The 16,878-nt window shown below is 38.8% G+C and overlaps 2 protein-coding genes across 3 annotated transcripts in view; one reads left to right on the plus strand and one right to left on the minus strand.

Moving 5' to 3' along the window:
* hydin (HYDIN axonemal central pair apparatus protein) overlaps positions 1–13,897 on the minus strand; it is a 59,358-nt gene extending 45,461 nt beyond the window's left edge. For both annotated transcript variants that reach the window (XM_076874732.1, XM_024801042.2), the window contains exons 1-22: positions 13,816–13,897; positions 12,795–12,899; positions 11,432–11,557; positions 10,617–10,736; positions 10,188–10,322; positions 9,148–9,347; positions 8,767–8,891; positions 8,025–8,226; positions 7,668–7,842; positions 6,948–7,047; positions 6,556–6,674; positions 5,988–6,211; positions 5,753–5,820; positions 5,396–5,637; positions 4,905–5,005; positions 4,109–4,244; positions 2,822–2,986; positions 2,574–2,726; positions 1,723–1,961; positions 1,310–1,607; positions 1,058–1,201; positions 455–598 (exon numbers count right to left, since the gene is read on the minus strand). In XM_076874732.1, coding sequence (XP_076730847.1) covers positions 455–598; positions 1,058–1,201; positions 1,310–1,607; positions 1,723–1,961; positions 2,574–2,726; positions 2,822–2,986; positions 4,109–4,244; positions 4,905–5,005; positions 5,396–5,637; positions 5,753–5,820; positions 5,988–6,211; positions 6,556–6,674; positions 6,948–7,047; positions 7,668–7,842; positions 8,025–8,226; positions 8,767–8,891; positions 9,148–9,347; positions 10,188–10,322; positions 10,617–10,736; positions 11,432–11,557; positions 12,795–12,872 — 3,294 coding nt within the window. In that variant the 5' untranslated portion in view covers positions 12,873–12,899; positions 13,816–13,897. The remainder of the gene's footprint in view (positions 1–454; positions 599–1,057; positions 1,202–1,309; positions 1,608–1,722; positions 1,962–2,573; positions 2,727–2,821; positions 2,987–4,108; positions 4,245–4,904; positions 5,006–5,395; positions 5,638–5,752; positions 5,821–5,987; positions 6,212–6,555; positions 6,675–6,947; positions 7,048–7,667; positions 7,843–8,024; positions 8,227–8,766; positions 8,892–9,147; positions 9,348–10,187; positions 10,323–10,616; positions 10,737–11,431; positions 11,558–12,794; positions 12,900–13,815) is intronic.
* Positions 13,898–16,087: 2,190 nt separating this feature from the next.
* The window catches only part of LOC101465715 (CD209 antigen-like protein A), a 32,852-nt gene continuing 32,061 nt past the window's right edge, over positions 16,088–16,878 (plus strand). The window contains exon 1 of the mRNA XM_076875114.1: positions 16,088–16,181. The gene's annotated coding sequence lies outside the window, so the exon portion shown is untranslated. The remainder of the gene's footprint in view (positions 16,182–16,878) is intronic.

The raw sequence follows: 16,878 nt of genomic DNA on the forward strand, positions 1-16,878 counted from the left end.
GTAAGAGCACTTCTTTCACAGAGCATGGTCTTGCACCTGGAAGAAAGAAATCATTTAATAAAATATTTATTATAATTCTGCCACGGGACCCAAGTTTATCAGAATTATCCTTCTAATCAGAATCATTCAATCACCACTACAGAATTCGAATTGCATATTATGGATGCCCTAATTTGAACTACTATATCTGTATATCTTGAATGGAGCTGTTTGAAGTGCACATACAGTGAAGTCCCACTACCACATACAGATATCCATGACACACAATAACAAAAACAAAATAACAACATTAATCTGGAGAAAAGCTCATCTACAAGACAGTAAGAACACAACATGTTTCCACAAAAATGTTCACAAACATTGGTGCATGGCTATATCACAGAACAGTGAGAATCCAGGAAATCTGCTTTCCTGGAACTTAAAACAAAAACAACTAGCAAACAACAATGTGCACCTTAGTGGTGGCTGAACTGTGCTCCCCTGGGGCCTCACACAGAGAGAAAGGTTCTATGAGCGACAGCTTCATGGATACAGGCAGAGAGGACACGTTCTTCAAGATCAACTTCTCATACAGGGGCCGCACACTCTCCCCTTTGACCTGTAACACATATACAAATCCTTAATAAAATGAACCACAATAAAGGACAGGAATGAAGCTGCTGCAGTTTAATCGACAACTAGCTGTTAACTGTGAGCTAATGATGTCTTTAACAAGGTTAAACTATTGTAATTTTCAAAAATTCTGAATGTTAAAATAATCTAAATGCTTTCACTAAACTATACAGAGTTTGGAATATGCTAGACATCCTGTCACAATATCCCTAAACTAAACAACATCTATGTGGCATTTGGTTGTGAATCGCATTAAGGACACCTGTAAGACTGACATAGCTATCTATCAAAGTTGTAGCTTATGGATATTTAACTTTAGCCTTTAACTAGGCTTTAGATAATATTTAAAAATACATACAACTTACAGAGCATTACAATAGAGAGCATTCAGTATATGCCTTTATTCTAGACAAGGCACTGTTTCTAATTTTTGCTCAAGACTAACCTTCTTTATGTAGAAGTTCAGCTGCTTTGAGGAAATGCTGAGCAGCGGAGCCACAAAGCGACAAGCAATGTCTACAGACATGATTTTCTCCTGATACCCTTGCTGGCCAACTATAGCGTAGCACACCAGACGTTCACGTACAACCTGCGTTGTCGAAAAGAAGCATTATTTACATGTTCTATGCTGCTTACTATGCTACATCATGTCATTTAGTGCATGCGCAAACCTTTAACTTGCAACAAACCATTTCACCTTTGGGGAGTCAGCAGAGACTGTCAGCACCATGTCAGCAGAGCCACCTGGAAAAAGTTCCAGACGAGACGGTCTGAGGCTAACCATCGACTTCTCCCTGCTGGAAGGGAGTGAAGATCCACGTCTTGCATCATCTCTCTGTTTAGGAGTGAAGATAGGGGGTAGGAAGCTTTGGTCGGGCAAGGTGCCACCTTTGCAGAGTTTTGCAGTGGGCTGTGAGGTATCGACCTTCCAGTACATCCGGTGTACTCGCTTGCCATGGTTGCAGAGCTTGAAGTGGTACTGGTATGCTTCATGACTTACAAAGTAGAATAAAGACGAAGGATAGTGTCAGTGTCGTATTATCCACATCTACATCGTGAATTAATAACTAGGAAACGCTCCATTTTAGTCTATGAAAATGGGATTTCTACCTGAAGTGGGTGCCCAGGTCAAGGCTGGGACCAAAAGGCCTGTCACTGACAATTGTAGTGCCAGTGCCAGTGGCAGACAGGAGGACAGTGAGTGGCTGACTGTCCTGTATGGAAACCTCTAACTTGCCCTCAAACGGAACTGTATCCTTCAGATGCACCACGACCTTGAGCTCCACCTGGCTCCATGGTGGCACCTCCCCCTCACTGGGCTCAATACGCCAAAAGGGCTTTCTGATGGTCTAAGGGAGCAGAAACAAAAATCTGAGTCTATTCATAGTGTGAACATCATGAGCTGAGGAAAAAACACAAAGCAGCGTAGAAGCTCCAATAGGTCGTTCCAGCACTAAATGTGATGCATGAAAATATCAAGTGGGAGCATTTTCTATAACTGTGCTGCAAAGGTTTGCTATGAATGAACTCTGAGAGATAAGAGATTAAGAGAGAACAAGAGATGAAAGTTGAAGTCTAGTCAACAGTAAAGGTTAACAGCATTTTTTGTGCATAAATGTTACACCAAACAGTGAGACTACATAATTTTATCATTAAAGTCTATCTAAATTGGTAAAATGTCACAATTTGGTTTAAAATGACTAGTGCAAAGGAAGCCCCTTATTCTCATTCTCAAATTTAAGCAGCAACTAATTATTTCAAGAGTTACCATAGCAGTAAAATCATTAGCTCATAAATTACATATCCAATTAGACTGATAATTGATTAATCACAGCAATTAAGAAAGTCGGACTGCTAATACGTGAACAGATCTATGGTTGGACAGATATGAAGTAAATAGTATGCGCCTGCCTGTCTAAGTCACAAATGGTGTTTTTATTTTCTTGGGTGAGTGTTTGTACCATTGGAGTGGTAAAGTGAGCTGGAATAGGCGAGTGGTTTGACAGGAGCAGGGTTTTGCCAATGTCCGTCAGAACTGGGATTTTGCCAAAGTGTAGCTGTGTGGTTTGAATGTGAACTAGTGGCCCGTGCCCAATACATGATAAGGCCACTTCCTGAAACAGAACAGAAGTAGGATTAGAGAATAAGCACCATGCCGGTATTCAGACCTACACACAACTTGCACTCCCACACATGCACTTCCACTGACCAGGGGTGGCTGGGAGCTCCCAAATACAGCAATACGTATCGTGTGATGCAGCATTCCAGGGGCCTTAGCTAGGAGACGCACAGGAAGCTCCTCGGAGCTGCCCGGATGAATCACTCCTCTGGGTGCAGAACTGCCTAAAAGCAGCGAAGAATTATCCTCATATTCCTGAAAACAGGGAGAGCAAAAAGAAAAACTAAATCATAAGTTTTAATGTCAGCATACAGATCGGGTACAAAATGTGTTTAGGTAAGTTGCTTCAGTGCATGTGTAATAACAGATTGCATTTATATAGCGCTTTTCTAGGGACCCAAAGCGCCCCCCTGAACCACGGTCGCCCACAAGTTGCCTCAGTGCATGTGTACACAAAGAATCTATCTCTGCTATATATATATATATGAAGCACAGTCACTGATTATATAAGGAAAGCTTTTGTTGCCCTTTGTCTCAAAAATCCAAATCAATTCAAAGCAAAATAACACAAATAAAACTTAAACGCTTTCTTAGCAGTTACATGACACAGTTTTGTGGAACCACCTGACATAACTTTCTAAACTTAATCCCAAATAAACATCTTTTGAGTGAAATACAAGAAACACACGCAGAGTTCCAAAATAAGAAGAGTGAGCTGTTTATTAGGCTGAGAAGACGAAATCAAATCAGACACAATGTTGTTTGTGGGCGATTGTGGCTCAAGAGTTGGGAGGTCGCCTTGTAATCGGAAGGTTCCAGGTCAAGACACTTCACCTGTTGCCTACTGGTGGTGGTCAGAGGTCCTGGTGGCTACAATGTAGCTTGCCATCACCAGTGTGTGAATGGGTGGATGACTGTATGTAGTGTAAAGCGCTTTGGGGTCCTTAGGGACTAGTAAAGTGCTATACAAATACAGGCCTTTTACCATTTGATTATATTTAGACAAAGCCAGTTCTTTTGTTTGCTCATTTCCAATCTTTATGCTCATGGCTCCACAGTGTAACTGTTTACACATTTGCCTAACAAGTGAAAGATCCCAGTTTGTTCTAAGGAAGAGACACAAATCCCTTAGCAGTTGCATCAGGAACAGCGTCTGATATAGAAATCTGCCAAATCAAATTTGTGGAGCTACCTGTGGTGACCCTTTGTGGCAAGCAACGAACTAAAAGTGGGTATTTCTAATTTTTACGCTAAGCTAACTTTCTCCTGGCTCCAACTTCATATTGATTGAAAAGGAAAGGTACAGTGTAAAACACTTTAGTGGCTGCCAAAACATGTAAACTCTATAATTGTTGTTGCTCCGGTGATCCATCCAACCTGATCAAGCATGCCGTAGCAGGCAGGCAAATTGCTGGGGTTGGTCAACCGCACTTTCTGTTCGAAGGGTTGATTGAGGAAACACCTTTCAAAGTGTAGCACTGGAGTATCCACCAAAATCTGAGGCACAACACACCTATCAACAAAGGGGAAAAAAGCAAGTCAGACAATCAGGAGAAAAACAAGGAAAAGGTGAGGAGAATAAAAGATGTGTATTTGCACTTCATCATGCCTAAACTCTATCAATCCTCCAAGTTCAAGTTCAATGGATGCAAACAAACAAAAGTGCAACAGAGACTACCGGAAGAAAAAAAGCTACATTGCTTTAGGAAAAAAGATGACAGAAGAGATTACTTAACACTCACCCTACTAATTGGGATCCTTAAGGGATGCTTGACTTGAAGAGTTGGTAATGAACATAATATGTTCCATTTAATCTCTAATGACAAATACAGCTGAGTAAAAACTACTATACTTTGAATGGTTTTAAAGAAAAAATATAGTAATGTATGTCGTTTCATGGATTTTCTGGGTCTCATCCACCAACCAAGACACCACAACAAAGACATTTTATTCTATTTTCCTATATCAGATGGATGGTCATTCATTCTTATTCATCATTTTTTATTACGTTTCCCTTTTCAAAGGGAAAAAGATTTTCAGTCTTAGGCTAATAGAGAATAAAGATCTGTGTAAATGGGCCCAGTATGACATGTTAGATTCATTTTGCTGTGACAGAAATGACTTCAATAACTGTTTATTTGAGTACGTCTGGACATTAAGCATGTTTATGTACCTAGCATTTATAGGCAGAGTCAGAATTTCCTCCCCAACACCTTCAACATCCACTACCAGTGACAGCTGGTATGTCCTGACTGTGTTGGAGCACAGTGTGACCTGTACAAACATCGCACAGACATACAACAAGACCACAAATACACCAATACACAGACAGGACAACAAGTGTCTAAGGTTAAAAAGAAAGGAAAGTTCATTAATGTCACCTTCAGCTTTAAAGACCCCAGTATCGACAGGGTAACCACCATGATGATGACTGCTGGCTAGAGATCTGATTATTTTCTAAACCAGCAAAATATGTCAATGAGATTTACTAATCCTTCAAGATTGCCCAGATATTTTTTATATTATCTAAATAATCTACATAACTTACATGTATATAAAAATAAAAACAGAATATTTAAGTTTTTTTCCTACTATTTCATAACATGAAAACACTGATTGCTGGAATATTTTGTCAGTGGCGGGGATGGTGTTAATAAACTGTACCTTAATGTCAACATCGGACACGCTACGCACTGAGCCTGCTGCCGGGCTGACCGTGAACTCCACAGGGCATGGATGAAGATCTCTAGCAGTATAACCTTGCCAATCTTTCAGTGACTCATCCGAAATCTGTTTGAATGAGCTAACACTAGGAGAGCCCAGCCCGTCTCCCAAGACACGCAGGATGAAGTTCACGGGTACAAAGGAAGGGTTGAAGAGCGTACAACCAACTGTTACTGGAAAACCTATGCAGGGAGATTAAAAGAAGCCAATATGAGAAAATGTGAAAATATTAAGATGATGTCTGTCATTATTCTCTGGATATATGTTATAAAAACTAGAAGAGCAAAAGTGATGTACCAAAGGCTACATCCCCAAAATTAAGCTCTGAAACACTGAAGTGGATTGTGGGACAAATGACGGAACCCCTGCAAAGAAGAGACAAAGAAACCTTGAAACCTCGGGAACAATAAGATTTGAAAATATGCAGTGAGAGTGTAATAGACCCACTACTACAGCTGGGTCAGCTTTTATTTGTGCTGTGTTACATGTAAATGTCCTGGCAGAGAACTGGCTCGCTGCTTGCTAACTTTACCCAACAGTGAAGGTCAGTGGTTGAGGTTGTCCTGCCACACTTAGCAGCAACTCCTCAAAGAATGAACCCAGAATGGGACTGCAGAACGATACTTCCACTATCTGGCAGGTGCCAGAGGGAACAACACCTTCCTCGGGATTGAAGGAGAAACAGCGGCCAAAAGTGGTGTCAGGACTTGACCACCTGAAAGGGGCATCAATTGGCCCTTTGTTTGACAACTGCACCTGAAGAATGAATTCTTGTATGAGAACAAATACCCAATATTGATCATCTAAATACAAAATGTGTTTCATGGAGTAGATGAATTAATAAAAGGTGGTAGAGTCTTTCAGCATTACATTTGTGCATTAAAACTGTCAAAAGAAAAACTTTGGATTTTGTTTTTATTTTATTTTACAGCTTTGTTAACAATATATGCTGTTTTGTTATCTTGTGGATAAGAACTATAACCTTGCAGTGCATCCACCAAGGCTGAATTCAACTCACACAAAGTTGTAGCTCAAGCATTCTACATTAGAGCCATACTGGGAATAACATAACGTGTTCACACTGGCTTGGTTTTTCTTACCTCTTGGCGAAATCTTTCACCTATGAATAAATCTTTTAAGTTCATCCCATCATAGTTAAGCACAAGTTGAGGGCCCATGCCTTTGCCCTTGACTGTGAGAGGTAACGGTGATTCACATCCTAAGATGACAAACAGCCATGATGAAAGAGTTACAATAGAACTAAAGACAGAGAAAGGAAAATTGTAGGGCCACAGGAAAGAAAACATCACACAGATTTTATGCATGTGACGGTGAAGTTTAAAAGTTGCCTCTGTGTTTCTGTGATTTTGCTCTATTTTTTAACAATGTAAACATGACTAAAATGGACAAAAAGTACTGATTAAACTGATAACATTATGAATTATTATCTTTTGCTGCTGTATGTGTGTGTGTTTGAGAAACCGGAATAAACCTGTGACATCGCAGTATATGGTTTGTTGATAAAGTCTGGCCTCCTCAGGCTTGAAGATGATGGTGAACTTCGCTGTGGTGCTGGGCCATATTTCCCCCTCCTGAAACACGTAAAGACAACAATAATTATTTTAGTGAAGCAAAATGCAAACATTACAAAAACGTAAGAAGAAGAAAACAACTGATTTTTTGGTCAGGCTTTACTCTACACATACACACACACGCAGGTGACCTCCCTAACTCTGTGCTGTCTATCTCTTTGTCCAGGGAATGGGGCTGAGTTGGGGACAGAAGACAGAGCAGCTCATACTTTCTAAAGGTCTCTAGACAGAAAGGCCCTAATCTGTGGTTCTAATGTCACAGAAGAATCAGACAGACGTTATATGCAAACCGTCTTGATCACAAAGTCTGTTTTAACATCAGATCTGATCAAACTTTTCAGAATTCTGTTCTCACAGCAATAATACAGCTCTGAGGGTAGAGCATGCTGCAAGAAATGATTCACGGAAACATCAACAAATTTCAAGTGCTGTTGCTCCTGTTCCTTCTCCCCACTTAAAACTATTACATTATGCAGACATACTATAGGAGGCATTGTTGCCTCTAGAGTTGATGGAAAAGAAACAATGGGCAATGTAATGACATTTAAGTATTCAACTATTCAGTCTGGCAAGAGGAAAATCATGTGAACACACGACAAGACAATGAAACACAAACACACCGGAGGCTCCACAGTTATACAGTGTGAAAGGGCCAAGAGGTAGTTGTTTGCATCCTGACTTCTGTGTTCCTGTGGGGCTCTGGACTGCAGCGGGAGGTAATGGATCCCTGCAGGGTCAGACTTAAGCAACTGTCCTAGCTCGACTTCTTCCTTCTGCTGGAGCACTGAGCCCTCCCTAGAGACAAGTGGGGAGAGACAGTGAAAAGTATAACAAATAGCAAATGAGGAGGGTCAGAGAGAAAAAGAGGCCAGTAGAAGGACAAAGATATACAAGACAGAAAGAATGTGATGGGTACCTGAGCTCATTTCTGGCAACACATGCTCTAATAAATACATTTTGTGCTCATGCATAAATACCTCAGTAAGCTCAGGTCCTCTTCTTGTTGGCTGGGCCACACAGTCCAGCAGTACTGAAGAGGGATGCTACTGTGGTTGGTGAGGGACACTGTGCGTGTACTGATCAGGGAGACATAAGTATTCTCCATCCAGATGGAGTCAGGTTCAAGGTGGATGTTCAGTTCCTCACAAGACCCATGCAGGCTAATGTACACATCTTCACCTGAGTAGAAGATATCATGGTGCTTATGACCAAGTAACTGGTTACCACAGGGTAACATAAGTGGTGGAGAATAGGTATCAAGAGACCTTTTTTGTCTATTTTTGTTTTCATTAGTCATTTGTAAAAATATGGAGGAATACTGTCGGGATTTAAGTGAAATTTAACAGGGTTACTCTTGTCTAATTGAAAGACAACAGGAGATTCCTAAATACCAGATTCTGGCAGTATACCAAAGTCACTAAGATGTAACATGTACTATGAGAAGAAATCAGGGAGAAGAGAAAACAACCCCTCTGATCTAGCCATACCAAGCAGGAAATGTGATATAATACAGCCATTATGAGCTGAATTTTCATTCCCTAAAGACTGGCTATATTCTCTTTCATCACCTACAGTATGTCACCTTTACTTCACTGGCCCCCTAACCAACAAACACATACGCACCGCTCTCGCAAGCCCCTTATCAGTGTGTATTTATCTGTTACATCTTGAAGAGTCTTCAACACAAGTCTCATTGGTGTCACAGTTTTGTTTTCTCACCAGTATGGTAGTGCAGCAACAGATCCTGCCTGTGGTTTCCTGTGTTCATTGGGTGGAAAACCACAGTCACCTGCATACTCTCGCCAACATCAAGTGCCCCAAACTCAGGTGTCACTGAAAAAGGCCTGCAATAATAGGTTACTGTTTTAGAAACTGACAGAGGAAAAGCAAACTTTTAACTAGACCCAACAATAAGTACTGTAAAGTCTAGTTAAAGGTATACCCAAGACTCCATTGTGTAATTTTTGATAAGTAGGTAAAAAATGTTTTCTGTTCACTTATGATTCTGAATTTTTTTCTTAAATGTATTTAACAGTTTTCACAAGCTGAACTTTAAAAATAACTATTCACTGGGTACAAGAATGACTGTTTTACTCTCACCTCTCTGTGTGGAGCCTGAATTTGGCTTTGCTGTTTCCTACATTACAAACAAGTTGAGTCTTCTCAGTTGAAGCTTTCACAGGACACACGGGCAAGTCAAGCTTGTCTCGAAAGTCAAGAATGGCACGTGGCCCAATGGCCCGGATTGGAATCTCAAACTTTTCCCTCTCTGTCACACAAACCAGTCTATGGTGGTAGTCCTGTGTAGACAAGGAGAAAAGCCTGTTGCAACCACACAAACTCTATAAACTCAATATACTTTATTATATCAGTTGTTAAATAATTTTGTGCCACTGAATTTGGGCATACAAGCAGTTCAATTTTATCCAGTTTGATTCTTACACTGAATTTTTATAGCATCAATTCACAACAACAGTCACCTCAAGGCAGCAAAGACCCTACAGTAATATAGAGAAATCCCCATCAGCAAGCACTTTGTGACAGTGGGGAGGAAACCACAGACATAATGAAGCTCAGGAAGTGGCAGCCATCTGACGCTGCAGGTTTGGGGTGAGCGAAACAAGCTGTTTATTCCATTAGCTGCTCAGTTATTCAAATGTAAATAACAAACTAACCAAAAATATCATACTTGAGTCCTAACCCTTAAAACAATAAAAAAACGATTCTTTCCTTAATAAACATGAACCAATAATTAAAAAAACATTTTTTAAATTATATATGTGACAAAATCAGAAGGTTATTTGTTGAAATAATTAAACATTAAGGAAAATGTATACAAATCAAGTATATTCTCTTGATTGATTTCATATTGTATTTACGTACCAAAATTACACAGAAAATTTACGTGTAATTAATTTAGTTAAATTCAACATTTAGGACAATTTTTTTTTAGTGGATTCTGATTCTAACTGAGACTTCATGAAACATTTATGCAGAAAGTCTGGTAAAGGCTATACAAGATCATATGAGGTTATCCTCATCCTATATGTGGTTATTGTGACTTTGTGTTTTGTTCTCTCAGTCTAGGCTTCTTTGTTTTTGTGCTGCAAAGTCCAATCAAATGCAAACGTCTCTTGTACCTTGTTTTCGTGTGGGGTGAAGAAGACTGTGAAAGTGGCAGACATTCCTGGTGCAACATTGCTGCGTGCATCACTTGAAGGCAAAACACTGAAATACACGGAGTTCTGCTGCTCCAGCTTCACTTGCCGTGAAACCTGAACAAAAAAATAAACATAAACTGTAGATAAGTGCATAAACCCAGCACAGCAAGAAGGACAAAGGTAGTGATTATTAATCATTGCTTGAAAACGGTATCTTATCATGGTATCTTATTCAGATTTCCTCCAGTCAGCAATGACCTTTTCTTCACACTCCCCACATTTTCTCTTTTTCAAATAGTCATGCTGCAGCGGTGTTGTTTCACAAATATTTCTGATTCAAATATAGGCTTGACAGTCATGCTGATTTCAAAATTATTTGATCTTCATTACTCTTATTAATTAATATACCTTGTCATTGTTGAGAAGCAGCAATGGTAACTTGTAGGTCTGTCCAGGAGAGAAATTCTGGAAGACCAACTCAGAAGGGTAGGGCTGAAAAAGCGGCTGATCTATATCTGGAAAAGAACCCTAGCCAAACACACATACAGAGACAATGCTTTAGATTTCAAATTCACCTCATACTTTGCACTAAATACGTATTGAACAGTGCATTTGCTTTGCTGGTTTGTGAGCACAAACACATGATAATATTTGTAAATATTTAAACAAGCTTTTTATTCATATTGATGTAATGATCAGCAGTAAAAAGAAAACATGTTTTTCCTAATTAACAGTGAAAAGATGGACACACAGTATGATGCCAATAATATTAATCATCTCTTTTTTATGCAGTCCTAGCTTTTGTGCAGATGCAATTTTAAAATATACAATCAATTATGGGGAGAAAATATAATGTGGCGACAACTCTACAAATGATGAGCGTGAAAAATCACCAGACTGGTGATCAGGCAAATGTGCTGTGATTGAGTCAAATTCCTGATTATTTCAACCGCGGCCTTTCTACAGTTCTTCACCTGAAGGGTCTGAGCTGTTTCTGCAGCACAAGAGTCTCTACATATTGCTAGGCAATAGGCTAGGCAGGAGTAAGTGATATCAAAGAAAATATTTAAAAATAAGAACTCCCTTTCAATTTGCACCTTTTACGGTAGACTGTTGCCACTGTTATTGTTGGTTCCCAGTTAATGTTATACTGTATCACTGTGTGTAATAGGAAGAAAGTTTTTAAACTAGTGTGATATCACAGAATTATAGCTGGCATTTACTTTGTGATGTGGAGCGGCGCTCAGGTCAAGCAACTCCAGGATGCGAGGTGGGTGCACCTCAGCTGTGTTACTCAGGCGCTCCTCTGTGGACTGCAACATCTCCTGGGAGAAAACTGATGGAGTCACCTGCAAACACACAGCAACACAGGCCTATTTACGGTCTCCTAATCAGCAGTAATGAGGCGCTGAGCTGTAGGCTATTGCTCTTGAAACAGCTCAGCTTACAGCTCTAATGCTTGCATATACATAAACTCAAATAATGTTCATTTTGTGCATCATTTTTTGGGTATTGTATTTTCTACATAATCCTCTGTCATTGGTGCACCTAAAGCAAAAAAACAACTAATTGCACTTAGTCTCTCTGAAGGAAAATGATTTTAGCTTAACTCTAAATCTAAATGAATAACATAACTGCAAAACTGCTTATGCAATATTTATGCTTTTATCATTAATAATTATAATAATAATTATTATTCATTTTATTATGCAGTTAGAGAGATAAATGCCACAAGATTGTAAAAACGAGCATCTGCAGCAGATAGAATATTTTTTACAATTTGATTTGATTATCCGTCATTACCTATCTTATATTTCTGAACATGTTATTTTCCATATCTAATGAGGGAGCTTTTATTTTGGAAATCTGACTATTTAAAATCTTGATGGATTCCAATATCTAAACGGAAACAAAGCAAACTGGTGGCTTCTCGTAACAAACTAAGTCTTTTAGTTTCAAAATATCACAGATTGAAGTCTTTATAAAATCTAAAGACTATCTGGATGCACTTATTTTGAAAATATTAAATATTTTAGAGCATGAGATGAAATGACAACTAATGCAGAGTAGAAAATGTTAATCCCTCCACTGCATCCCTGAACATTGTACCTAGTTTCTGTCAGGTGTGTAACAGTGCAGCTCACACTGATGATGAGCCTAATTTTTTCTTTTTAACAATCTTACCAAATAAGTAAGCAAGTATGGACATCAATATTCCACATTCTGACCTGAGAAAATTGTAAGTGAAGTGGAAGAGAGCTAAAATGGTTAGGCTGAGGTCAATGCAACAAAACACTGTAGTCATATAATTCATTTTGAGAATTACATGAGAAGCCAAAGTGATTATTAGGACAACTCATCATTTTAAGCATTATTTAAAAAAGAATGGGACAGTGTGCAAGAAGTAGGTCACAAGAAAACAGAATGCTGTTTATTTGTCAGAAAATCCCACTTCTGACATCTGCTGTAACATCTTCATTTCCTTGTCACCTGAAAGCTGTCATATGGCTATATTTCACAACATAACTTGCAAGCAGCTTCAAAATTACAGAGGTAAAAGGGAAAAAATGCAAGTTAGAACCTCACCCTCCTTGTTTTCCCCTCCTTCACACGCTTATTGTTGCATAGCAGGGACGCCTTTTTCTTCACCTGAGTGACGCTCATTCTGAATATGTTGTATGGCAAAATCACCTGCAAGAAAGGAAACAGAAGAACACAAGAGAACACATGGAGTCATAAACTAGACATCCATTTTTTATGTTTCAGTTATCATATCAGGTTCAGAAGTAGCATTAGGGTGTGTCTTTAACAACTGAAATCTATATGCTGTATTATTATTATTATTAATCCTTTATTTATCCAGGTAAAAAATCTCATTGAGATTAAAAATCTCATTTCCAAGAGAGACCTGGCAAACAGTGGAGATGGTATACCATGTCCACTTCAGTTTATGTCATACATACTTATGGTACAGTAATTTGAAGATTTAGATTCAATTTCAGAAATCAAGTGCTTTCTCAGCATGGCCTCATGACTGTTTAATGAAATATGGGTTTTTTGAATCAGTAAAAGGAAATTTGTCGTTGATGTGACCGTAGAAACATTTGAGTAACCAAAAAGAAGAAAAAAATGGGATGTGTATATATATATATATATATATATATATATATATATATATATATATAGAGAGAGAGAGAGAGAGAGAGAGAGAGAGAGAGAGAGAGAGAGAGAGCGAGCGAGACCACGACATCACATTTATTCAGAAGTCGTTGTGTTAGCTGGTAAGTTTAAGAAACCCCTAGACGGAGTGCAGTGCTCCGTGTGAATAAGAAAATTTTGGAGCACTGACGAAGAAGAGGAGCATAAACAGTCTCTAAAGCCTAGCTGTTTTATTCATGTTTGCATTGTTTTTATGTTAACAGTTGTAGGCTACTGTTCGCTGAGCTTTGCACTTCATTATATTCTCACTCTCTTAAGCACTTCACAATACCGTGGATCCCGTAGTTGTACATACAGTATAGGCTGTAAGAACTCTATGCGTTCACTTTAACGTTAATAATGGATCGTTTAACAGACTGCACAAACAAGCATCTTAATAAGAACTCACCGTTGTGTCGAAGAACTTTTTACCTTACATCAAGCCCTCTGTCAGCCAGTTACCAGCGCGCAAGTCAATGTTGTCTTGGTTCGTTGTCGTGGCAACACACTCATCAACGTCTCAGTATAGGGTCTGCTGATTGGCTCGAGCTGTGACAGACAAAAAGAAGGCTTTCTCATACATGGTTGTTTTTGAATACAACAACTATCACGTAAGTTTGTAAAAGCAAGTAAAATGACTAATTGATTAAAAAGTGATTATATTTAATTGTTGTTATTCAGCATTATTATGAGCTTTATTTATATGTTACTCAAAGTCTCCATAGTTGTAAAGTTTTTGAATTAGTCACAGTGCATATATATGTTTTCACTTTTCTCTTTCCAGGAAGGGAGAAAAGCATATAACTAAGAAAAAACTGACAAAAATGATCAAACACCAGAGTTTTGCAAGTACCTCACAACTAATATTCTAACTTTGTTTGTTGGTTCTGATAGTTGGATTTGCTTAAAAGTACTAAGATGGTAAAAAGTCCGTTTTTACAGCAAACAAAACAGTTGTAAGTAAATGTAAGTAGTTTGTAAGTAATAGTTCCTAAATTATTACGATTATTACTTAATGCTTACTCCCACAGTCCAAAGACATGCAGTTAGTGGGGATAGGATAATTGACAGGCACGTGCAGAGGGGGGGCGGAAGGGGCTTGAGCACCCGCCCCTTTCCTGATGGGTGCCCAAAGTGCCCTTTTGTTGAGGCAATTGTTTTTTTATATGTGTGTGTGCGTGCGGAGTCCTGTCTGTGCCCCTCAACAATAATATTTAACTATTAATCACAGTTTTGCTAAATGAAAGGATCTGGCTTGTATTAGTCACATGATCACATTTAACCAATGATCGCCCTTGACGGCAGAACGCGCTGGTTACGAGCCGGGAACGAGCTCACAAAGAGCACGCGCATTTTTTGTGGTCCGGAGCTGTAGGAGAAACACAAGTTAACTCAGAGACACAGACTGATGCGACAAAACCAGTAAGTAGGTGTACAGCGTACACTGTAGTGTGTAGCACACAGGAGTATTAGCTTATTACGTACACGTTGGTAAGCTGTCTTGTTGCAACTGACGAACTGAAACAAACGAGCGTGCTGTGTGTGCAACAGCGCGACAAACATCACCTGTCCTTTTATTAACTGCACAAGTAGTGCTGGTCATAGCTGCTGGCTACCTGTGTAAGGCTGTCATGGGTCTGTAGCTCTGTCACCGTTTTAGGGAACATATTTAGTTTTAAAGTATTTAGAACATATTTTAAAGTAAGTTTCCGGGCTTTTCCTGCCTTTCTGGAGGGATTATATTTCACTAAAAAACGATCTAATATGCATGTCCACATAATAATGATTATAATTATAATATTTAAAAAAAAAACACGCTGTATTTTAAAGAACATACATTAAGAAACAGATTATATTAGATTTATTTTTTAAATAAAACAAAATGCTGATTTTACAGCAGCAAAATTATTGTATCTCTACAGTTTAAAAATGTAATAAGCTTTGCCCCTGCACAGAGTGGATAGTGAAACAAATGGAATCATCATAAATACATTATTTCATATTTATTACTTTTTTCCCCTCATTGCTTTATTATTGTAGCTCTAGTAATAAATAATAAGGGAAGGATTCTGGATCAGCACCATGATGGAAACTTGTGCCCACAGTATATACAGTATTCTGAAGAAGGTCTAAAATGTCACTGTGTGTGCATGTGTGTGTTTTATGTATATGGATTTTTAAATTATTACTCATGATATATCATTGTCCAGACATGGCTGGTAAGGACATGAGGAGGAAACAGTAGGAGCTGTGTGAGGCTACTAAAGGTAGTGGATCCCTCAGCAGCTGGATTAGAAAGAGCACAGGTAACATTAACACATGTACCAGTTGTTGGAGAGGTATTCCAGTATAAACAAAAATAATAAGCACAACTGAAATGTTTTGCTTCTATAACATTTTTCTGTCATCATTTTATTATAGATTAAGTGTAAGAGTTGTTAAGTGTGGATAATTAAATAATGGTTTATTGCAATAGCAAGTTGTGCCTTGTTCTCAGATGGACAGCAAGTGGAGAGTGATATATGAAATGATGGGATGGAAGGAAGAAGAGAAGCAAAGAGTGATTCACAGTCTAGTTTATTTCTCAGTTTTTTGTTGCCTTATGTCACCAATCTTTGCATTTTGTTATTATCTCATGACACTTGTTTAATCAGCTACCATCTCTCCTATGGAGTTTTTAATGTCTACAGTCTCAGATCAGCACAGCCCTGCCCTCCAGCACTATCAGCAGCAGGAGCAGCAGCAACACCTTAACAGCAACATTGTACCCATCAGGTAAAACATAGGCTACGTTTGCTTTGCCTCGTTGCCCATATTAGATTCTTGATGAATGTGTGTTGTTGTTATTCAGCCTGGTTCAATGTGCCCCTTTTTAGCTTTGAGCACTCGCCCCTTTAAACGTCTCTGCATGGCCCTGATAATTGATTAATCTAAATTGCCCATAGGTGTGAATGTGGGAGTGAATGTGAGAGCAATTGGTTGTCTATGGCTGTGTCCCTCCGTGTTAGCCCTGCGGCAGACTGGCCACCTGTCCGGGGTGTACCCCGCCTCTCACTCTAAGACAGCTGGGATAGGCTCCAGCACCTGCATCCTCCAGCATCCTGAAAAGGATAAGCAGAAACAAATGGATGGATGAATGGATAGGTGGATGGATTACTTAATAATGTAAATATTAAGATGAGATTATGCCCTTTGTAGGGGGCCCCAAGGATGCCCAAATTTCATTATGTTAATATTAGCGAACATAGGCTAGATTGCTAGATATTGAAATCTATTTTAGCTTTCTGAGCCATGTTGCTTCTTGCCATCCAAGGAGTTAATGTACTTTGTGAATTCAGTTTGTTAAAGTTTCCTATTAATTGTTTATCTACAGTACATTTATTGACAGTGTGTTGAAGCACAGAACCAAACAGAATAAATTATGTTTAATTCCTTTTTTTCCAATCTTGGACATATTTGTTTAAAGAAGAAA

The sequence above is a fragment of the Maylandia zebra genome, linkage group LG16 (genome assembly GCF_041146795.1).
Source record: "Maylandia zebra isolate NMK-2024a linkage group LG16, Mzebra_GT3a, whole genome shotgun sequence".
Classification (NCBI taxonomy): Eukaryota; Metazoa; Chordata; class Actinopteri; order Cichliformes; family Cichlidae; genus Maylandia; species Maylandia zebra.